This window comes from Archocentrus centrarchus, unplaced genomic scaffold, assembly GCF_007364275.1.
Source record: "Archocentrus centrarchus isolate MPI-CPG fArcCen1 unplaced genomic scaffold, fArcCen1 scaffold_135_ctg1, whole genome shotgun sequence".
Lineage (NCBI taxonomy): Eukaryota > Metazoa > Chordata > Actinopteri > Cichliformes > Cichlidae > Archocentrus > Archocentrus centrarchus.
Window position 1 is genome coordinate 21,525 of NW_022060180.1, and position 23,082 is coordinate 44,606.

Consider the following 23,082-nt stretch of genomic DNA (forward strand, 5'->3'; position numbering starts at 1 on the left):
ATGGCTGTTGCAATATCGAAATGTGTTATTAAAAAACCTCCAATACAAGCAATTTTTTTTTTCTTCCTTGTCTTTCGTGTTAAATTCAAGTTTAAATTGGATAAACTTAGCCCAGCTGATTTTAAAAAATGAGCTTTCTTTAAACTCTTGAAATGATTATGTGGGGAAATCTCAGTAGATCAGCAGTTTCTGGAACACTCAGACCAGCCTGTTTGGCACCAGCAACTATGCAACTTTCTGAGTCACTTAAATGAGGAAAAGAATCACTTAGAAATAAGTCACATAATTTGTTTTGTGAGCACCAGCAGATTTTTCTTTGTGTGCAGGCTGTAATCTGCTGAGCTGTGCTGCTACTCCTTTGAATTCAACAAAATACTCTTAACTAACCAAACTAACCATTTTAGCCTGCACTCAACTGCCCGGTATTTTCATGCAACCTTTCAGGAACACAAAATTAGTATAGTGAACATGTCACAGGGTTTCCTTCTCAAATAACTCCATTGTTACTGTTGCTGTCACTGGAAGCAACACCAGGCTGCAGCGCCCTAATAATTAACTCATTCAGTATTAATATGCACTAACCTGCCTATCAGATTTAATTAGTCATTAACAGAATTTTATTCCAATGTGTAGGATTATATCTGCAATAACTTCATATCAGCCAATAATATGGCCCCAGCTGTACCACATAGTACAGTATTGCAGGATCAGTATCGTAATATTAATTTTAATAGAAATGGTGCTTTTGGACATCTTAATATGTAAGACTAGGATCTAAAAGTTTCATTAATAATGAACGCGTGACTTTATGCGTCAGATAGTGTAGTCCACACTGAATGCTTACAGTAAGTAAATGATCTCTAGAACAGTTAGTTCTGTTAATTAGAGATGATTCAGCAGAATATTTAGGGACCACGCCCCTAAATATTCCCCTTCTGATCTACGTCTATGGATACTTACCTTTCTGCACTCTTGTTTGTTTTTTAGTGCTGGAAGTGACACACCATGTTACTAAACTTTACAGCATTCATAATCCATTGTGAAGCAAATGAAGTCTCAAATCAAAATCATTACAGACCTCCTTCTCTCAGCCTATCAATCGAGGATGGTTTCAGTCAGCCCCAGCAGATCCTCTCCACACCATTCCATTAAGACCAGCGCAGCTTTCCTTTGCCCAGGTTGCCATCAAATGTCATCAGAACAGGAACCATCAGGCAGGAAAATTAGGCCTGTATGCAGTCCGATGCCCCAATCATTTGTATCTGCTAGCTAAGCTCTCTTTACTCCAACCAAGATTTCAGTTTCCTCTTTCCTGCTTCTTCACCACTCCCAGAAGCGAGTTTCCAGGAGCAGTGGCTTACCTCAAGTCGTTGCTGCTCCCAATGTTAACCTGCAGTATGAAAAAAAGAAGACTCCGGGGTTCACACTGCAAGAAAAGGAAAATTGAAACCATCTTCTCTCAGGTCAAGGTCGCAGCAGCATCACTGTCTGTGACCACCATCTGCCCTCCAGTAAAGCCCTGGGAGAAGAGCCTGCTATTGAACTACTGCGCAAATGGCACAGAGTTTAGCAGTTCAACGCCATCCTTTCCCCTCCTCCTCATCTCCACCATCACCTTTAGCCTAGCTCGTTGCTCCATTATTAATACATCCTTTTGTTTTGTATTTAGGGTTGTGGTCCTTGCTAGTAAATGGAAAAAGACTCACACTTCAAACAAGAAGAAAAACAACTTAAAACTTTGGAACTTTACTTGCAAATTGTTCTCATTTCAAGGTCAGTTGTCGAGTTTTTGCCCAGTAGTAGTGCTGAGTAGCAATAATCAAACAGGCTGCATACAAGATTAACATTACTTAACATCTATAATTTCCTTTAAGATACCAATGTCAAGATTTTTTCTTCAATGTATTGCGATTTAAATAAATTGTAAGAACTACTTTAAAATGAACTAAAGGCCTTTAGAGCTCACTTATTTCTTTAACCTTCTCCAACCTAATATTTATCCGTTTACCACTTATCCATTTGTTACAAGATTAATGTCCTGTATCCACTTACAATAAATTGCAACTTTTTCATTACATCCTCAAGCTATTTTTATTCCTCGTTTTCTCTTCCACTCTCTCTCTCTCTCATTGCTACCACATGAAGTCTGTGAAGTCTCCCTCTCTGGGACTGAGGTTATATTACTTACTGCTTTATCATGCAACACCCACCTTTAGACCAGCACAGAGTGTATGGGAAATAATTGCAAATGTAAATTAACTCTGCGTAGGATTGCTGTAGGCGATTGTGTAGGAATGAGTGTGCTGGAATGTGGTTCTGTGCCTGAACACAAGGGTCAGTGTGTGTGTGTGTGTGTGTGTGTGTGTCCATAATACTGCATGCATGTGCATATTAACTGTGTGAATGTGCTGCAAGTGTGTTGAGAGTTCATCAGCATACATTTGAGAGTATGATCTTTTTATTTATCTCATAAAGTTGCAGCAGCAATCCATACCTTTTATATTAAAGTCTTATTGGAGCTGGGGATCAGAGTCTGAGATTTAATGAGTTTCATCTCTGAGCCATCGCTGACTGAAGCTTTGTAAACCTCCTACACAACCAAACATCACCTCCTTCAGATGCTGTCTCGCAGACCCGTGTTAAATGGCATTTGAACTCCTGCTGCAATAACACAGGATTTGGATAATTCATTATTGGAGGCTTATCATACCTTGCATTCAAGATGTTTTCCTCATCAAAATTCTTTCATAAGTCTGAAAAACAGAGAACATGACAGGTTCATTTAAAATATTTTTTTCACGTTTATGCACAAATTATAAAAAGAAAAACCTTTTTTGAGTATTTAAGTTTTTCAAGTTCATAAGCAGACTTCTATATTTGGGCACAATAACAAAATGGACAAATTATAGCAGAAGAAATATTTTACAGACTCTTATCTACATAATGTAAATGATGAAATCCTAATAGCCTTGAGAGTTAACTCCTGCCTTCTCTGGGTCACGAGCTATCTTAGCAGCTGCTCTCCTGCTAAATGAACCAAATAGCGGGTCTAATCATCTGCTATCTTTCCCCTATCCCATTGCAATACAATATAATAAATGCTATTAATTTGAGTGTGATGTCTTAGTATGCAAACAACATACCCCACAGTAACTCCCTTCGGTGGCAAAGGAGGAGTTTTGTGTTAGTCTGTGTTTTATCAGGCTTCTCACGGTTTGAGAGTAAATCTTCAATCAGATTTGGCTGTTTATTCACTGTAAATGAGACTGGGACAGGGACTTGGACAGCAATTCTTCAGAGAGACTGATGAATATCATATTTCAAAATGCAAAATACAGACTGCGTGACCCAAAAGCCATCACACCAACACACCAAGTCATGAATGAGGCCTTTTTTTTTCCCCCACTAGTAGTGAATTTAAATACAGTTTTTGGTGCTCCTAGCTCACTTTTTATTTTTGAATTAAACTTCAGAAGGAAATATTGAATACTATAGGGAGACAGAGTTCCAGTGGAGAAATGATTCATCAACAGATCAATAATTTTACAATCAAGCCACAATAAGCACAATATGGTGGTGAGGAATGACTGCATCGTGGTCGTTTACCATGTCGGGGGGGGGGGGCTAAGGGATAACTCAGATACAGGGTGCAGAGAGGAATGGATGAAGGGGCATGAAGAGGACTAAGATGCCGCTGTGCAGATGTCTGCTGCCGCAGTCCCTCTGAGGAGAGCTGTGGCCGAAAATATGGCTCCTGTGGCGTGAGCATGAGCACCTTGCAGAGGCTCTGCACCTGCTGTTATGTATACTTGTGTGCAAGCATTACACAGCCAGTGAGCCAAATGCTGTTTTGACAGAGAGATAGCTTGTGAGTGTCTTCTGAGGTGGACAAACAGTTGTTGCATCTGCCTCATGTTAGTGGTGCACAAGGCATAATGAGAAAGAGCACGCACAGGGCAGAGAGATGCCTCATCTGCTTCATTGTTGTGAGCCAGGGGAAGATGGCCTTTTAGCTGACCCTCAGCCTAGAAAAGTTTTATATTCTCTTAAGTGTAAAATGGAACTTGGCTGTAAAGTGGCAGCTTCCATCTTCACTAATAGTAAGACAACACATTCACTGTTTTAGCTAAAGCTGAGAGCAAGGTGCAGTTTTTTTAGAAACAGCCTACTGAAAGAGATTTTGGCTATCGGCTCAAACTGTGGTGAGCAGCACCATCGATAAATCCCACTGTGATTCCAAAGACAGCATGACAGGTCTCAGTTGCTTGACTCCTTTGAAAAAAGCACACAACAAAGGATGCAAAAAAAACTGAACTCTCTTTAAGCCTTCGTGACAAGATAAGATGCCAGTGGCGTACAGTGCAACCGTAGCTGGAGCTAGCTCTTTTTCTACAAATATTTGGAGGTTGGGCAGCACTAGAGACAGATTTTGTGATACGGGTGTCTGAGCCTCTCTATATGCGCCAGTGCTGAAAATCAATACATTAACCTGCAGCATTTAACAGGCAGAAGAAAGAGCGCGTCCCCTTCTGTGGGGCGTACCACCTTTAGGGCAGGCCTAACCTTTACAGGCACTCCCATTTATTCATGTGCACTGTCCAGCTGTGACAGTGCAAAAAAGAGTTTTTCCTGTCAACAACTGCAACATGGCAACAAACAGAGTGAGAGAAGACCACTCCCAGTTGCCTTGTGTGTTTTTAATAAAGTTGTGTTGGAATACAGAGTGGAAGCCAGGCAGCAGCAGAACACCTGGAAATGCCTGTTTTGGGTGTCTGTGAACTTCAGTAAAAGGCTTGTAGTGAGACACCCCTGAGACATGGCCTCAACAAATGGCTAGAGCTCTGTGAAGTAAGGCCACAGCGGGGGGACGTCCAGCCTCTGGCTCCTGGTCATAAATGTCCTTGCCTAAGAGGCTGTGAGCAGGTGCAGGGTGTTCTGTCGAAGTTGCAATGCCTCTAAGATCTGCCAACAACTTAGTGGTGGGCAAATGACTAAAACATTGATGGAAAGTGCTGCTCCAGCAGGACTTATGGGTGCAATGGGAACAGAGAAAGCAGCAATCACAACAGTGAAAAATGTATTCAGGGAAATCTGCACACCTTTTTGTAAAATATAGACTTACAACTGAAAATCTAAGAAGAAAAACTTGTTTAAAAAGAGTCCAGAAATGTAAGAGAAAGAAATACCAGAGATGTAGCGAAGGAAGCAAAAGGATTCAAAGAGGCACATGGGAAAGCAGACAACACCTCTGTAAAGACATTAGTGATTCCCAGCTGCGTGTTGAGAGCCCTCTCCCTATCTTGTCCTCCCTCTATCCCTCACTCTCACTGCTCCGTGTGAAGATTAAAGCAAGCGGCATAAAGGGGAGAGCAGTCCACCTCTAAGCTAGTGTGAAGGGGAAACTTCCCCCAGCACAAAAGTTCTGCTCTCCGCTCTTTGCTGAAGCGTGCCGCAGCTCAAATCGGCTTTGAGAAATTAATCCCTGCATTATGGAGGGAGTAAAGTAAACAAATGGGGGACAGGACGGGGACCTGCGAGTGTGTGAGACGGGGGAAAAGGAAAGAAGCTGTGAGGCGATGAGGCATTTGTTGGTAAAAGCTTGTGTTTCTCCAGAGAAAATGAAGGCTGTGTGTGCTTGTACATGTGTGAACGTGAGTACAGTGAGAAGGAAGAGGGAGCTCAAGAGGTGACGGGTGGGTGAATGAGCGAAATGAAGCAGCAAAAGCTTGTCCAATCCTGTGGGACACTCCTGAGAGAAGAGCGTCACAGCCTCTTTGCTGCATGATCTTAAACCCCTCATTCTGTCTCTCATATGTCCAGCTTATTACTGCCTTTGTCTTTCCTAGCTTCATTCATCCACTTTGCCCCTGTGGCAGTGTCATTGTCTGCAAATCCTGCTCCTGCAGCCTTCTCTGCTTCCCCCTCTCCTTTTCCCACCGTATCTCTCCACTGAGAGGTACTTAGATAAGGCCCAGGGTTCAGTCTGACGAAATCAGAACTTCCCACTGAGCCGAGATTAAACTCTGAGTGACCGAACAGACAACTTCGCTCACTCTCTGCGGTTGGCTGGCAGAGAGCTTCCATCTCTCTTTATGACAGTTTAAACACCCATATGTCTCACTGCCTCCCGGGACTCCCATAAGTGCACTTTCAGTCTATCTCCAGTTCTCTGTTGCTACTCACTGTCTCCGTCTATCATCGCCCTCCATCTCTCAACTTTTGTGCAAATGATTTAAAGGCTTCCACATATTTCTAGCACCTGTCTCTCCCTTCACAATTCCAAGCTCATTGCCATTAGTCCTCATGCTTATGTATATACTCCACTCCCCAGAGAGAATAATAAGCATATAAAAATAAACAATTTAGTGGACTTCATCCTCCTAGTTATCTTTTTTTTTACATTTTTGATTCCACAAATCCTATCAAAAAAAGAGGTTTAGTGCAACTGATACATAACCTTTGACCAAGAGGTGTCAGATGAGGGCTGAGCTTGCAAGGGAGTTTTTGCAGTCCCATACTGCCACTTGGTGGCAGATGAAACAACTGCACCACAAAGCAATGACTGTATTGAACAGTGACACTGAATGGAGACAATAAGAAGAAAGTATTTTGTTTTTTAAAGCCATCAGATTTATTGAAGCAATGAACACTGGAAACAGTACTTTTGTTCTTTAATGTGGATAAAAAAAAATTAGTGCAACATTTAACTTGTAAAATATTATTTTTATACTATTATCATAAAGAGTTTTTAAACAGCTACACCAAAGGAATTGGAACAGTTTCATCAATTCCTTTATTTTTACTGTAGACTGAAAACATTTGGGTTTGACATGAATGTGAGACCAAAGATCAACAGCTCAGATTTACTTTCTGTGCATTTACATCAGGATCTGATGTAAATGCAGGGGGCTGCAGTTCAGAAGATGGCACCTTCTGTCTCAACCCACACATTTTTCTTTTGAGCAAAAGTATTGGAACAGATAAACTTAAAAACGATTAAAATGAACAAGACTTCCACTGACACCACTAAGCTTTTTTGGGGTGGGGGGGTTACTTCCTTCAGTCTCCTCTTTAGTGGGTAAAATGCTCCATAGGGTTTAACTAGGCCAGTCTAAACCCTTCCACTTCCTGCCCCAGATGAACTCCTACATAGTTTTGACAGCGTGTTTTGGGTCATCATCTTGCGGCATGATGATCAGTTTGGTTGCATCGTTCATTAAACTGACAGACAAAATGTTTCTGTTGACTTCTGAGCTCATTGTACTGCTGCCATCATGCATGACGTCATCAGTGAAGATTAATGAGGCTGTCCCAGAAGAAGCCATGCAAGCCCAAGCCGTGACATCACCTCCACTGTGTTTCACTAGATGAACTCCCCTGTTTGGGATCATGAGCAGATCCTTTCCTTCTCCAAACTTTAGCCTTTCCATCACCTTGGTAAATTTTAAATCTGTGTCTCAGCAGTCCACAAAACTTTGTCCCAGAATTTCTGAGGCTTGTCTCTGAACTTCCATGCAAATTCCAGCCTGGCCTTCCTGTCTCATTATGACTTACAAGTCATTTCTTATTAGGTCCATTGTAGAAGACAATATTAAGATTTGACACACACTATGGATTATAATGCAGTAGGGATTTTATTGAAAATGCTTTAGACCAATTCAATTCATTAACAAAGTTACAGTGTACATAAAAAAATTATTTGTGCACTCAAGTGCTGAAGGTGGGAAAAAAAAAAGGTTTCCAAAGAAAATAATCAATTTCTTAGATTTTATTTTTCTTATTCTTGTCTAATTAATCACTTTAGATGTACCAGGACATTTCCAAAATATAAAAGATCATCGATCCCTAATAATAACCTCCATTGCTAAATATATATTTTACTTCGCTTTCCCATCATGTCCTCCTCACACCTTCCAGACGAGTCCTAGTGTCTCAGCAATAAAGGAAAAAATGTGTGTGTCCTCCAAGATGGCCTTAGCAGTAGGCTTCCCTGCACCGTGTCCACTGCGGGTGTCCACCCTGACCATCAGAGGCTGGCGCTGCACAGAGCTGCTGCCGACCCCGTACTGCAAGGTAGCGCAGAACTTCAGGGTGTGCAGAGGCACCACACGATCGTCATGATCTGCTGTCAGCAGCAAGACAGCAGGGTAAGGAGGGCCAGGATAAGGTGGGTTCGGCAAATTATGGAGAGGAGAATACCTGGGGAGAGGGTGACAAAGACCAGTAGGAAGGAAAATGTGAGGAGATGTTTCTTAACAGAGAGAATATAAGGGTGATATGTGAACTTTCATTTGTTATTCAGTTGTTCTGCTGTGCTGTTTTGGCAGAGCTGGGTTACTGAAAACAAGACCTGACGTTAATTTACACCAACATGCAGAGATTCTTCAGCCATGAGTCGGAATAACTGAGTAAAGAAAACCCAATTTGGCAGCTATCACAAGATCCAGCTAGAAGAAAAAAACTTGGAAGAGTGATTACACCAAAGCAAAAATCCATTAAAGGAAAAAAAAAAAAAAGAAGAAAAATCTATTTTTTCATTAAAAAAAAGTCTGCCTTGAAAAATTGTGTTGACAGAAAAGAGAAAACAAAAATGCTAGAAAGCAAAAGCAACATTTGGATTAGATGGTAAATTGCCAAACAGCCGAGCGCCATAAAATTTGCAGAGGCAGCTAAAAGTGAAGATTAAAAGATGAAGGTGAGATTAATGTCAGGTGAACTGCTGCTCTGCACTGGATCAACTTTATTGAAACCTGGTTCAAAATCAGAAGTCACTGCGCTACGTTTCCATTTCCAGCAGCTGTCCCATTCATAATCCTATTTCTAAATCTAAAAAAATAAAAATACTTTAACCAATCATAGTAACAGTAATGAATGCAACAACAGGGAGTGAAGTGATACTTTAAACCCAGAGGGCTTTTTCCTCAGTCGACAGTCTCCTGTTGCGTTTAATGACTTCCAGCCAGTCTTCACGTTCCTGGTTGCTCAAATTATGGCAGTATTCCTGTAGCTGTATAATCTATTATACATGGAAATGCAGCAATAACCCATCATTGTCTCTCTATTCTGACACATGATAATATTGTGTACAAGTATGCTTAACTTTCAGAAAACTGGCATCTCACCTACTTTGGCATGCTATATTAAGATGTTACTATATTGGGTGTGCCACTCAGTTTAAGCACTACATGCTCAGGAATGTTATCCTAAGTCATCTTAAGTTAACCCTCTTTTTTCTGAGCAAATAGTTTTTACAATGTGATTGCAGTGGAGCCATGAGGATGTGAGTGTGTAGTACATATATAACAGTGCTCTGTTGTGTGAGTGTTGCTCATACTTGACGAGCCACTTGAACTGCTCCGGGTCATCAGAACAGCCGTAATCGGTTGTCCAAGCGTGGCCGATGGTGAATTTGTGGAACTTCAACATATCCATCACGCCCACTTCTGCTACGACGCAGCCAAACAGGTCCGGACGCTGAATCATGCACGCCGCTGTGTGCAGATTCAAAATTAGTGCTGCACATTCTGTTTGCTTATAAACACGCATGCATCTCCATTACTTCATACTGTAGGACACAGTCACTTCTAAATGGCTATTTACACACCAGGGAAGCAGGCATTAGTTGGGTTTGTGTGATGCCATATGGCAGCCAGCCTTTGGTAAATGATGTGACTAAGCACTGCTTAATGTGGTGTTTAATAGAGAAATTAATTGAAGCTAAGCAGCTAACTACTGTTAGATGAACTTGACATTAGCAATTATGACAAAGTAATACAAAAAAAACTGCACATGAAGCACTGATGTGTATTGCATTTGACCAGAATCATGGTGCGGGTCTTTTTTTTTTTTTGCTTTAGTAATAACTGTAAAAACATGAGGCTGTGTGGGACTGTTAGAGGCCTCATGGGTTAAATCACATAGAAGAGGGAGCTCATCTGGTAAATTGGGGAGGAAGTGGAGGTAGTTCCACTGGCTAATTTCAGCTATAAAAATAACGAGCAAGGTTCACACAGCTTCACAATGTGAACCTGCAAGCGGTGGACTGTTGCATAATAGATTCCCAGGTATACTTTTAAAACTCCCTCTGGCTTTATCGGAAGCTGTCCCGCTAAAAACATAAAGCACAGACACACACAGTTGATCCTGTACTTACCCACCAGCAGCCCCCCATTAGAAGCACCGTTGATAGCGACGAGGCTGGCTGTGGTGTACTTCTCCTGGATCAGGTACTCTGCTGCACACTGGAAGTCATCAAAGCAGTTTTGCTTGTTCCCTAAAGTGCCAGCTACAAACAGTACACAGCAGAAATCATGCTGAAATACATCACAGAAAACCCATGTTTAGTCTCTTATATACTACTCCATGTAGCTCCGTGTCTTTTGGTACCTTTGTGCCAGGTGAGGCCGTACTCTCCACCCCCTCTGATGTTGGCCACTGCTAGCATCCCTCCGAGGTGTTTCACAAAAAGCAGAGAGGCAACACTGACCACAGACAAGAGAGAGAATTACAAGAGGAACATGGCACTCAAAAGATCCTGAACAGAAGTCTAAGGGGAATTAACTTGTTCCATCCCTGCCCCTAAAGAGCCAAAGAGTCAAGTCCCAAACCGGGAAACACTGTGTTGTTGGACTGATGAATGGGAGGAACAGGAGAGGTTATGTGGTGGTGGGCAAGTTCAGTTTCTTGGCTAACTGTGTCCATAATATGCATTAGCTGGCATTTTTTTCATTGCCCTCGTGACACTGATCTTGTCAGCGCTCTGGATCGAGTCTTTAAGTTGTTATGCAAATACAACTCACCAAAAAAACAAAAAAGTCTTTAAACTTCTTTTTGAAGTCACAAAACCTTTTTTTGTTGACTTTTATCATATTTTATTGTTCATGCTGTTTTGATATCACTGAAATTCAAGTCAGGACTATTTTCCCCTTCATTTAGAAAGTGGCTTCAATTTACTGCCAAAGAACCAACACTTTCTTCTAGAGTGACTTTCATAAAATTATGTAAGCGGATGCCACATTATGAGCATGGTATTTAGAAAGAGATACAAAAAAAAGCAGAAGTGCACTGTTATTAGTGGTAAGAGGCTTAAGATCACACTGCACTCTATATTTAAATAACATAGGGTTTACAAAAGCAGATATTACTGAGGCAGTTTCTTTTTCATGAGCACTAAATACACACAGTGTTTCTCAAGAATTAACAATGGATACATCCACACCCTTTCATTTGGAGGGAATTCAAACTCATTGATACTCATTCTGCCAAAGAGCTCTCTAACCAGTGTAATAAAGGCTCAATAATGGATGCGATAGAGTCACGGTAAAAAGAAAGTTCAATTCTAAGGTTTTACTTATCAGGACATAATAAAATCATCTGGTCCTTAGGTCATAAAATTGGGTAAATGAATAACAAATGACATATTTAACATTTAAAAATGCAGAAGCAGTGTGTGAAAAATAGTACACCCTTACTGCTTCCACAGGAATTAAGAGGGTAAACAGCCAGGTGATTTATAAAGGTCTATAAAAGCAGAAGTTTTCAGCAGTTTTCTGGACTGGATCATTCAGATGTGTGTTAATACAATGGCAAGGAGGAAAGACAACGATCTTAGAGGAGCAACTGTTGCTGGGAGTGGACATCCCAGTAAAGGCCAGACTGTGCAAAGCTCAGAGAAATTGCAATAAAATTCCAAAGCTTCATCTCAGACTCTGCAGGCCTCAGTTAGCATGTTAAATATTAAAGTTCATGACAGTACAATTAGAAAAGGAAAAGTATAGCTTGTTTAGGGGCTGCAGAAAGTTGCAACTATACAAAGGTGCATTTAAACAGTCCAGGTGACTTCTGGCATCAAGCACAGTGCCATGATTGGAGAAACCCAAACACAGCATATCAGCACAAACACCTCATACCAACTGTCAAGCGGCCATAGAACATGGGCGCCCTGCAGTCACTGAGTCAACCGTGAGCTCCTCTGTATTCCAAAGTATTCTCAATGTGAGGCCCTCTGTCCGACAGCTAAAGTTTGCTCCAAATTATTTCACGCAACAGGGACAATGATCTCAAGCACAGCAGCAAATCTACAAGAGAATGACTGAAAAAGAAAAGAAAAAAGGTGGTGCAACGGCCCAGTCCAAGTCCAGACCTCAGCTCGACTGAAACGCTGTGCTGGAGCCTTAAAAGAGCTGTGCATAAACGAATGCCCACAAACCTCAATCAACTGAAGCAATGTTGTGAAGAAGAGAGAGACCGATGAAGTTATACAGAAAAGTTACTCCTGCTAAAAAAGGTAGCACAAACTGCTGAATCAAGTTCTTTTTTCCACATGCGGTTTCTGTGATTTGGCGTGGGGTTTGTTAAATAAACACTAAAAAGAATGAATAATTATCATGTCCTGATACATAAAACCTTAAAATTAAAACCTCAAATTTACATCAGCTGTATGAAATACAGTTTAAAAACCATCAGCTTACAAAAACTTTGAAGTTTTACTTCTAAATTATGAATGAATGAATCATGGTTCATTCAGTTTAAGGGCACTGGAATTATTTTGCAAAACCAACATTATGGGTTATTATATTTAATCCAATACTGGATTCTGGAGCCACCATTGCTCACACTGTTATGAAGTTTTGGGGGAAGTCCATTAACAGCACAGTCATACTTACTTAAAGTATGGTTGTATGGAATTTTCAAAGCCTCCGTATCCATACAGTAAAACTGGATTACTCCCATCTTTCTGAACTGTCTTGGCATGTACTAAGAACATGGGGATCTTGGTTCCATCTTTACTTGGATAGAATACCTGGTGTGTAGACAAAATTAATCATTTAATCTGGCATTTTTCAACTTCTTTGCACACAGTAGCATTTCACAACACCATTTGTCACTTCCTCAACTGTGGTGGAGAGGATTCTAGTAATTCTGCATCATGATGTGGCTTTCAAGTAGCAGACATGACAACAGTCGCTACAACAGGAGTACGTCTCAACTGGAACGGTTAGAAAACAATAGGAATAAAGTAGCGGGGAAGTTTACGCACAATAGAAAAACACGTTTTATACAAAGATGGCATTTAATGTTCTGTCAACATTTTCACATCTAAAATAAGTCTGATATTATAATTACATATTTGCATGGCTCTGGAATGCCTGCACTGACACTGATATACGGAGTATTTTGTTTGGTAATGCTTTCAAATATCAGTTATTTTCAATGAGTGTTACTCTGTCTTCAATTAGCTTTTCAGCAGGAACAAATGGATCATAAACAGCGTTTAAATTGGACTGACTGACCAGCGTCAGACGTTTCAGTTGTTCTTACTGATATGCTGCTACCGTAAAGATGAGTGAGTCAGTTCTATAAGCAGCCTTACGAGTGACAGCATGATTTCACTGATGGTTTGGATCATGTTCATTTCCTGTCATTTTAAATCACTCTGACATTGGCTAACACCTTTCCATAAAACATTTTTTTTGGTATGACTTTCAAAAATTCCGGTTACTTCTGATAATAGCAGGTTGGCACTTTGCAGTACATCCTCTGTAATTCTTAAAGAAATGGTGAGCTGATTTCACAGAAGGTTTCTAGACTGCTGCTGATGTTTCAGTTGTGCTTGGATTCTTCCTCACAGCACAAAGACTTCTTTTTTTTTTTTAGCTAAAGTCATTTTCTGTGGTCACTCAGCCCCTGTGCTTATCTAGCCCATCAATGGCTTCTTTTTTTCTTCTAAACATTTCATACCTCTCTAGTTTGAATGTAGATTTCCTGTGTTATGGTTCCCATTTCTGCTTTTTTTTTTAAAAATTTATCTTCTTATATTTTACAGCTGAGCTGCCTGAGCCAGTTTTCTGGTTCATGTTGGTCATTTAGTATAAACTGCAAACTCAACACACAGCCTTTTGTATATCTGGACAATTCATGAAAAAATAAATTAATCATGAAAAAATAAATTATCACCTGGACGACCATTTCCATCTGTCAGTAAGTCTTTAACTTGCATTTGTGTATCTCAAAAGAAGTGTGCTCAGCATTAAAATGATAAAAGGCCCACGGTCATGTAAAGAGCCTCAAATAAAAGCTCGATCTCAAAGTCAGATTCCTAAAGCAGCTACAGCATGACTTGTACTGCTGGCTTATTAACTCGAAATTTCGAGTTATAGACGACAATGTTGTTTCAGTGGCAGAAACGAGCTTCCATGTGAAACTGAGAAGATAAACAGAAAGAGTGATATTACCTGTTTGGTCTGATAGTCTTCTTGTTTGATACCCTTTACCTCCACCTCTCTGAAGACTCTGGGTTCTGGGTTTGGCTTGCTGAGGTCACAGTGATAAATGATACCTGGTTACCAAATAACAGATGAGACACAGGTTAGAGTTACAGTTTGTTGACTGGTTGTGCTTTGATAACTAAATATGCGGTCATTTAATTAGGAAAATCTGATGATGTCACACAAACAAATTCCATTTCAAATGACAGAATCGGCAGCGTCACTAAAATAGGATATTTATCGGGAGAATTTCTTATTTATGGCATAACTAAAGCATATGAACCTGGTGTAGTGAAGGAGGTAAACTTGTAGAAGAAGTCAGAGTGTTTCTTCTTGCAGCTCACTCCGGCCACTGTGCCCACATCCAGCGGCAGATCCCTGACGAGCTGGCCTGTAGACAACTCGTATATTTGCAGGATATCCTTCACGTCGTGGACGTAGTTGACCAACAGGTGGTGCTGATTCACACAAGACACAAAGCCTGCAAGGAGGATAAAGGAGGAAGTAAAGTTAACTTTATTGTGGAGGTTTTTTTTTTTTTTTTTCCCAAAACAATGTATCCAAGGGGCGCTGTGTCTTTGTTTTTGTTTTCCCTTCTAGATCCTCCTACTGACACTTGTTCCCCCTCCCAGTTCTCCTCAATGATCTCAGCAATAAGGGGAAATTTCATGATGTTAGAAAAAAAAAAAGCTAAATATAAAGACTAGTGAATGAACATGACCATATAAATGAGTTAATAGGTTTTGTAACTAATGCATAATTATATGTGCAAAGGAAACAGGGACTTTATGTTCAATCCCAATCAGGCATTATTTGGGAGTTTTTGTGCTATAAAACAAAAAGTGATACTGGGCATATAATTAATACCAGACTAATTACATACCAACAAGTTATTGTTATTACAGAGAAGCCAATGCGCTTTTATTGGCTTAGAAAACTAAACAGGTTGGTGAACCTGTGTCTAGATACTAGCAAATTAAACCATCTTTGTGAATAGCACGCTTTCTATCACTGTAAGACACCATGGCAACAAGTGTGTGTTGCTGTAAACACAAGCACCAGCAAGCAATACATACATAATCATATACATACATAATCAGATTATATATATATATATATATATATATATATATATATATATATATATATATATATATATATATATATATATATATATATATATACACACACAGTCTAATATTGGTTTAGTTGAAATGTCAACTGACTCTTTTCTCTTTCTTTAATGTTTGCTCTTTGACTATAATGGCTTTATCGCTGTGGATTTCATCAATTAACAAAACATGTAGTGACGTGTTGACACTTCTCAGAGGAAACATGGATATTTGTGTAGATTTCATTCAACTCTACGTACAATTACGGTCATTCAAATGACATGCACAGAACAAAAAAAAAAAAAGAGACAGTGCTTATGGACCAAGTTTCACTTTTTGATAAGAGCTCCCTCTGACGAAGGTTTTGAACCACAGACACACAAGTTCCCACTTGTTGTGGTTGGACCGTCACTGAAACATCAGGAGAGAAATTCAGCGAAAAAATGTTTTGCAAGATTTTAAGGGCTCAATTGTGGAACTAAAGTTCTATGAATAAACCCGTCACACATTTCTAAAGACCGGTGGAGTTTCACATGCTGTCATGAATTTACCAGCATATTTGCTTTTTTTTTTTTTTTTCCTCCTCCTTTCCATCTGTGGAGAACTGATACTACATACGACTTCATAACTCATTACAATGTTTTACAGAAATTTCTGTTTTATCTCACCCAGGACATCTTTATCATGCTGTGGTATGAGGGTAGTCCAGTGCTGTCTGTCTGCTTTCTCAATGTCTATGTTGATGAGACAGTATCGAGGAGCATCCAAGTTGGAGCGGAAAGTGAACACGGTTCCCTCGTTGGTAACATAAGAGTACTGAGCATCAAAGTTGTCCACGAGTTTGACCCACGGCAGCAGACCTGCAGGACAAGATAAATACAATTACAAAAAAAAAGCTAATTTTTATCACTAGCATTGGCTATTAGGAACTAGTATTAGCTTTCAAGCACCTAAATTGTGGTCATCTGTAAAAAAAAAAATAATAATAATACGTTTTCATAATAGTTTTGCAGTAGAAAGTTTCGCAATTTCTGTGTGGGAGGATTTCTTTCCCTCGACTAAAAACAGGCCACACTGTGAATTTTGAAATCTCAACATTTACTTAAGTAGCAGTTGAGTCACAGGCATCAGCTCCAGTCACAGCTGTGTGCAACTGCACCGCAGTGACGAATCCTGTGTTTTTTTACAAAGCTGATAAAGTAGCGACAACTTGTATACTGCATATGTTGGCAATTATAGTGCGCGTTAAAAAAAAAAAAAAAAAACGGCATGAAATTGACAAAACTTGGTCAGTACTTTTTATTGCTGCAAATCCTGTTGCAGTTTGACAATTAGCCCTTTCAGGAATGTTGTGTTTAATATTCATTGATGCACACTTCTCCTGAAAGAGGATTTGTTAGAATTCAAGCTGGCTGTACTAAGATGTGTGCAGATCAACCTTACAATACAGGAAACCAGGTGCTAGTGCTTTAAGCCAGTGCCTTGAGGCACCTTGAGTCGACTCTTTGTTGCGATTAGGTGCTATATAAATAAAATTGAATTGAATAGTGATTTATAACTTATCGTCTCATTACAGGATTTATTCTACAAAATATAATTCTGATTGTTCTCTGCATGCTTCCATGCAAAAGCAAAAAAAATAAAAAAAAACAAAGTTTAAAGCTTTTTTTTTTTTTTTTTGCAACTTTAGATGCTTTGCACCAACAAAACAACCCCCAATTTGTGGTAGTTAAACTAATATTCATCACTGCAGCTTGCTGCTGTGGTGGAAAAGCTGGCGGGGTAATTACAGACCTTTGATGCCGTCAGGGAGCTGCTGCAGGTCACAGTACCACAGCTGGTTGACAGGCTCACAGCCTTCAGTGATTGACAAAACAGCGTATCTGCCATCATCTGATATCTGAGAAGAGGAATTAACAAAAATAGTCAATACAGGGAAGAAAATTTACGAAAGAGAAACTGCGAAGTGACGTGACCATGTCAGTGTAGGCTTTACCATAAAAGCTTAATCTTGTTCAGAGAATCCCTGAACAAGAAGCACTCATAAAAACCAGATAACTAGGTTATTGATCCAAATATCCATAAGATGCTTTGCAGGGGTTAGGTTAAATGGCTACACTAAATTGCCCATAGGTGTGAATGAGAGCGTGAATGTGAGTGTGAATGGTTGTTTGTCTCTCTGTGTTGGCCCTGCGACAGGCTGGCGACCTGTTCAGGGTGGACCCTGCCTCTCGCCCTATGACAGCTGGGATGGGCTCCAGCCCCCCCGCGACACTGAACAGGATGAGCGGAAGCGGATGGATGGATGGATGCTTTGCAGAACTCAGAGCTTGAACTCCTTGGGACAATGGGAAAATGAATGAATGATTCAAGATCACTTCAGACTTACGGTTACTGCGCTGTGCCACTTGGGATGGTCGGGGAACTCCGCCACCAGTATGTCTTCTGACTGGTTGGTACCAATAACGTGGTAGTAGAGCTTCTGATTCATGTTGCAGGTGGTCTCGGTGCCTTCAGTGAAATACATAATCAATTTCAAACGAGTTGTTTCTATGCATATGCAGCATACATTTGTGTGTGCGATCTCTTCCTAACCATCGGTTTTCCCTTCCTGGCGTGGGTAGCAGTTGTAGAAGATGCCCTTTGCATCATGAGTCCAAGCCAAACAGCTAAATTTAACCCTTTCCAGAACGTCGGGCAGTTGGCTGAGGTCGTCAGCTTTTATGAAACGCACCGTTACCCAGTCAGAGCCGCTGCTACTCAAACCATAAGCAAAATATTCACACTCTTCTGACAGACGCGCCACTAAATGGAGGAGATGAAACACAGAGGAAAGAAGTTAGCAGCGCAAATCTTTTATCATCCCATCTCTACCGTCTGTGTGCCTGCGATCGATATAGACTTCTGCAATTTGTCTCACTTTTCAGTGCCACAGTTCCATCTTCAGAAAGCTCATTTGGATCAAAGAATACGGTTGCAGGTGCATCGAGAGCATCCTGCACATACAGCACATCCTGATTCTGAAGGCCTTTGTTGTGAAAGTAGAAATATCTGAAATGAAAACAAGGAACTACAGTGAGGGAAAGCCTTGTCGTGACTTGAGACCTGCATTTCAAGCTTGTCCTTTTCAGTAGAAACGTTCTGAACTGTCCCCATGATTTAAAATTCAACTATTACCGCTTCCCCCTTTTGTAAGGGCAGCTGTACTTGGGATAGTTATAGACCTCAGTCAGACGTTGATGGAACTGTGCTCGGACTGCACACTTCTCCAGGTACGGCATAGTCAGTTTGTTCTGCTCCTCAACAAATGCCTGAGTAACAAAAGGGACATGACAAGTGATGAAATGTGGATTTTTTTTTTTTTTTTGATAAAGAAACAACTTAAGCTTTCTGCAACAAATAATCATGTACCGTTGTTTCTGCGCTATCAGGGTCTTCCAGCCATGCATAGGGATCGCTGATCTTAGTTCCGTGGTAGTCATCTTCCTGTCGCAAAGATGCATGGAAAGGTCAAAGAGCAACAAACACGCAAACACGTAAACAAGGAACATGTACCCTTGGCATTCAAACCTGAATTTCTTGACAGAAAGTACTGTCTCATTGTCTCATACTTCCTTTGAAAAACATTTTTCTCTGGAACTAAAGAGCATCGTGACTTCATAACTGTCAACTGTTTGGCTCGTCAACTTGATGCCTATCAGCGCTGGAATGTGGATTAGTACTCCAGGCGCTTTTGATAGACCGGACTTGATCCATCACAGAGTGGACTGGATTTGTGGCAAATTATTTTATACTTACAACAATTGCATGTGTTGTTCGCTTAAACCACACACACACATGCACATTTCCATTGTGTTCACTTGAGGTGCCCGTTTTCAGTAATTCAAATGAAAATGAATTTTCCAGTAGTTTTCTATCAACTAAAAACTATATTAATTTCAAAGTAATAAGGCTTGTCACATTTTCCATTTAGCCCTTACAGCACAGCCAGTTATTGCCTGTAATTTTTGTTCATTTGAAATTAATTTAACTGTAGACTGGGATCATTTTATGCAATCATTTTTATGCTTATCTAGAAATCAAAATGTTTTGTTAGTAATTTTTAGGTAGTTTTAATTCACCAAACATAACAAGTGTTGAAAATAGTCTTGGTTATAGTTGTGGTGGTTTTATGTTTGTTTGTTTTTTTCCATCTCCAAATCTAGGACAGGACAGTGATAGCATTATACAGACACAAATTCTTCAGTCAGTCACAAGCAGTACACAACACATTTATCCAGTATCAGATTGGACTTTGTATGTGGGATGCACTCCCACAGACTATTCTATTGAGTGCAACACCATGAAAAAGTAAAAAGTATTTAGCCCCAGCGTTTCATCTCATTTAGGTGTAACTGAAGTGTCTTTTTCTCTTTGCCACCACACCTTTCATCTTCTAGATGTTATCATTTTATTTATGGCATTTCCTTTCTGTTGTGTTACACTTGTTTGTCCGCAACTGCTGGATCAGGCCATGCATATGTCTTGGTGTTGTACCCAGGTATACACTGCCTATGTTGCCTTGAGTGTAATGATTGAATGCTACAGCAGGTCAGCACTGCAGGATTTACTTTGACTTTATTTTGGTTTTATACATAATAGGGACCCTGGGCTGCGCATACACGTGGGGACAGTATGGGCATGTTTTTTGTATATTAAGAGAAGTTAACATTTGGTATGACCCATATTGGATGATTTTGGCTCCAAACATCACAAAACAGTCTAAGAGACAAAATAAAAACTATTATTAAAAAGATTTTGTGACATTGCGCTCTGCAAGTATACTTTTAGCCCTGATTTATCCTGCAGCGGGACCTACAGCATAACTGACATAAGTGGCCAGCGACTTTTGCCGGCACTCAGGATCGTGCAGGTGCATTATGTGTTAATTTCAGTTAATTATCAAGCGGGAAACCTACATGCGCCTCCCGGAGAAATTAAACGTGTCGGGGCGACGCAGCCTGCAACCTGTTCAGCCCCATCGGTTCCTCCTGTGCGTTTCCGGCTACTTTTACAGCGCAGTTTTTTAATTTATCGGTGAGAGAATAACAATCATCGTATCAATAAAAGGAGTAATAATCAGCATTAATATTAGGGCTCACAAACGCCAGCAAATCCCTGTAGGGTGATTGCTGAAATTATCTTAATGGGCGTAAGGGGATGAAAAAAATAAGTGGAAAAACTAGAAGGACAGATATGTTTGCACCCGGAAAAAACCTGGACCACGAGGAAAAAAAAGTCCCGGCATTTAATTTGTTTCTGTCGGCTGCACCCGCAGGTAAAACACCTGGACACGACCGCAAGGTAATTAACACAGATTGGTGGGATCTGCACCATTGGTATACAAACACTGCAGCGTTGCCAGTATAACCAGTATTTGCTTAGTTGGCCTCAATAATTATGATTTACTCTTAAACCGAACATGTGTTCTCTTTGCTCCAAGCTATGGGCCAGCCTGAATTGATCCTGTTTCTTCCTAGCATTATTAGTCCCGATAACTGGCATTATTTTTCTATGTGTTTACCTATTTATTTCAGTATTGACCAAAGCAGCCCTACTGGGCTAAGATATAAAATAACAGTAAACCCAAGTGCTTTCGGGCTGTTCTTTGAGCAGCATTGTCTCTGAGAAGAGGAGAACAGCGTTCTTGTGCTAAATAATAAAATTGATAAGGAATTATAATGCACTGTGGCTTTAAAGCAATTTTTGCTTGATTAACTAAAAACACGCTAAACAACTCAAAAAGCATCATGAAGGACAGCTCCCACCCTGGCTTTGACATGTTTGACCTGCTGCCCTCTGGCAGACGCTACAGGTGCATCAAAGCCAGAACAAACATTTGCCAAAGCAATCACCACCCTGAACTCACACACTCACCCACTGTAACTGTGCAGCACCCACATCTCTGTGCAATATTATATTATTCATAGCGAACAATGTCTTGTGTATATCCAATATTCATCCGCCAAGTGCAATACTCACATCTTCATTATTATATATATATATATATATATATATATATATATATATATATATATATATATATATATATATATATATATAATTATATATAATTATATATATTTTTTCTTTTCTTTTTTTTACAATGTATATATTTTTATACATTGATTTATTCTCTGTATATTTTTATAAGTTCTATTTTATATTTTAGAAAGCGTGACTTTCTACAGCATGGCACTGAACGGGAGTGGCCTTCCAATCTCACTGTACATTGTGTACAATGACAATAAAGCCATTCTATTCTATTCAAATTATGAACAAGCCCTACTGCGACATACCGGGGGGTTTTGTTTTTTTTTTAATGGCGTGGGCGTTACTTTACCTCCGGCTTATACGAGAAATCGCAGCACGTCTGTATACTGCACAACAATATTTTTTTACTTTTCGGACCCTGCAGTAAAGTTTTGTTTTTGCTTCTTCGTCCATTCGCGATCTGCCTTTCTGTCCCTCCACCCATACATGACTCTCTCTTCCTGGTATCGCTTTTCCTGCTCGTGCGCTTGAGTTTAGCCGAATGACAAAGAGAGAAAAAAAAAGGGCACACCGCAGAACTTTGACACTGACCTTACTCTCGTCTCTTCGGGCTGCCGGGTACTTAAACGCCATAGCGAGGTGCTTGAGGTTGTCTGTGTTTTCCTCTATCGTCTATAATTTGCAAAGTTATTTGGGGTCTTTTTAATGCCTTTTTTTTTTTTTTTTAATCGTTCTGAATGCAGCCTCTCGACTTAATCAATGGAGCCCTGAAGTGAAAGTGAAAGCATTCCCCCCCCTGACAAATAACCTACAGTGGTTTGCGCAAACGGTCTGTGCTGCTCCCTGATACAGGAAATGATGTGTCATCTGGCAAGTGGTAGCACATGCACAGCTGCAGGCTACCGGTGCTCGTTGGCACGAAATTAGAGAATTACCGCAATTTCTACCAAATTATTTGAGAAACTGCACGTCAACGTGCAGATTGTACTAAGCGGTGAAAAGGCTGCAAACCGCCTCATAGGTTTATATAATGACCTAATGTGGGCCATGTAAAATCTAACCTGAGAGTTAGATGTATCAGGCTGCGACCAATTATTGTAATTCCTGGGTTCCTTTTGGTAATTAATTGATTAATTGTTTAAGAAATAGCAGCAAAAATGGAGCATACTTTTCTGTAACCACAACACCAGCAACAGATTTGACAAGATCGAACTTGCGGATAAATTTTATTGACATGTGATTCAAATCAGAATCATTCATAACTCCTCATTTATTGACGTGTTTACTGTTTCTTTGGAACAGGTGTGGTATTTATTCCCTTAAATGTTTTTTAATTAATTGACAAACTGAAAATAAAAGCATCATGGACTTATATACTATAAGAACCTCTGATCTCATTGATATGTTCTGTTTGACCTCTGTTGTTCCTAAGAGACTGGGCGCTGCTCCAGTAGGGCAATGGGTAAATAGTGTTAAGTTTTCAGTGGATCTGTTGTGTTACATACAAATGTACATCCTGAATGAACATGCAGTGGGATAGAAGGGATGGAGCTGAGGCAGAGGGAGATGGGGGGGCAAAAACGAAGCAAAAACAGAGTTTCAGACTTGTAATCTGTCTAATCCACAAAGCTGTGAAAACGACTGGGGAGGAAAGGAGGGGAAAGATGGAG

General features: G+C 40.1%; 1 protein-coding gene across 1 annotated transcript; it reads right to left on the reverse strand.

Moving 5' to 3' along the window:
- Positions 1 to 7,615: 7,615 nt before the first annotated feature.
- On the reverse strand, positions 7,616 to 22,179 carry LOC115775446 (prolyl endopeptidase). Its single transcript, XM_030722983.1, has 15 exons — positions 22,004 to 22,179; positions 18,791 to 18,865; positions 18,557 to 18,690; positions 18,300 to 18,430; positions 17,975 to 18,184; positions 17,769 to 17,890; positions 17,174 to 17,279; positions 16,048 to 16,239; positions 14,551 to 14,748; positions 14,235 to 14,338; positions 12,666 to 12,802; positions 10,387 to 10,481; positions 10,154 to 10,285; positions 9,335 to 9,491; positions 7,616 to 8,199 (listed from the first exon to the last, which is right to left on the reverse strand). The coding sequence occupies exons 1-15, from the start codon at positions 22,043 to 22,045 to the stop codon at positions 7,905 to 7,907; spliced, it is 2,130 nt and encodes a 709-aa protein (XP_030578843.1). The 5' UTR covers positions 22,046 to 22,179; the 3' UTR covers positions 7,616 to 7,904.
- Positions 22,180 to 23,082: the final 903 nt, after the last annotated feature.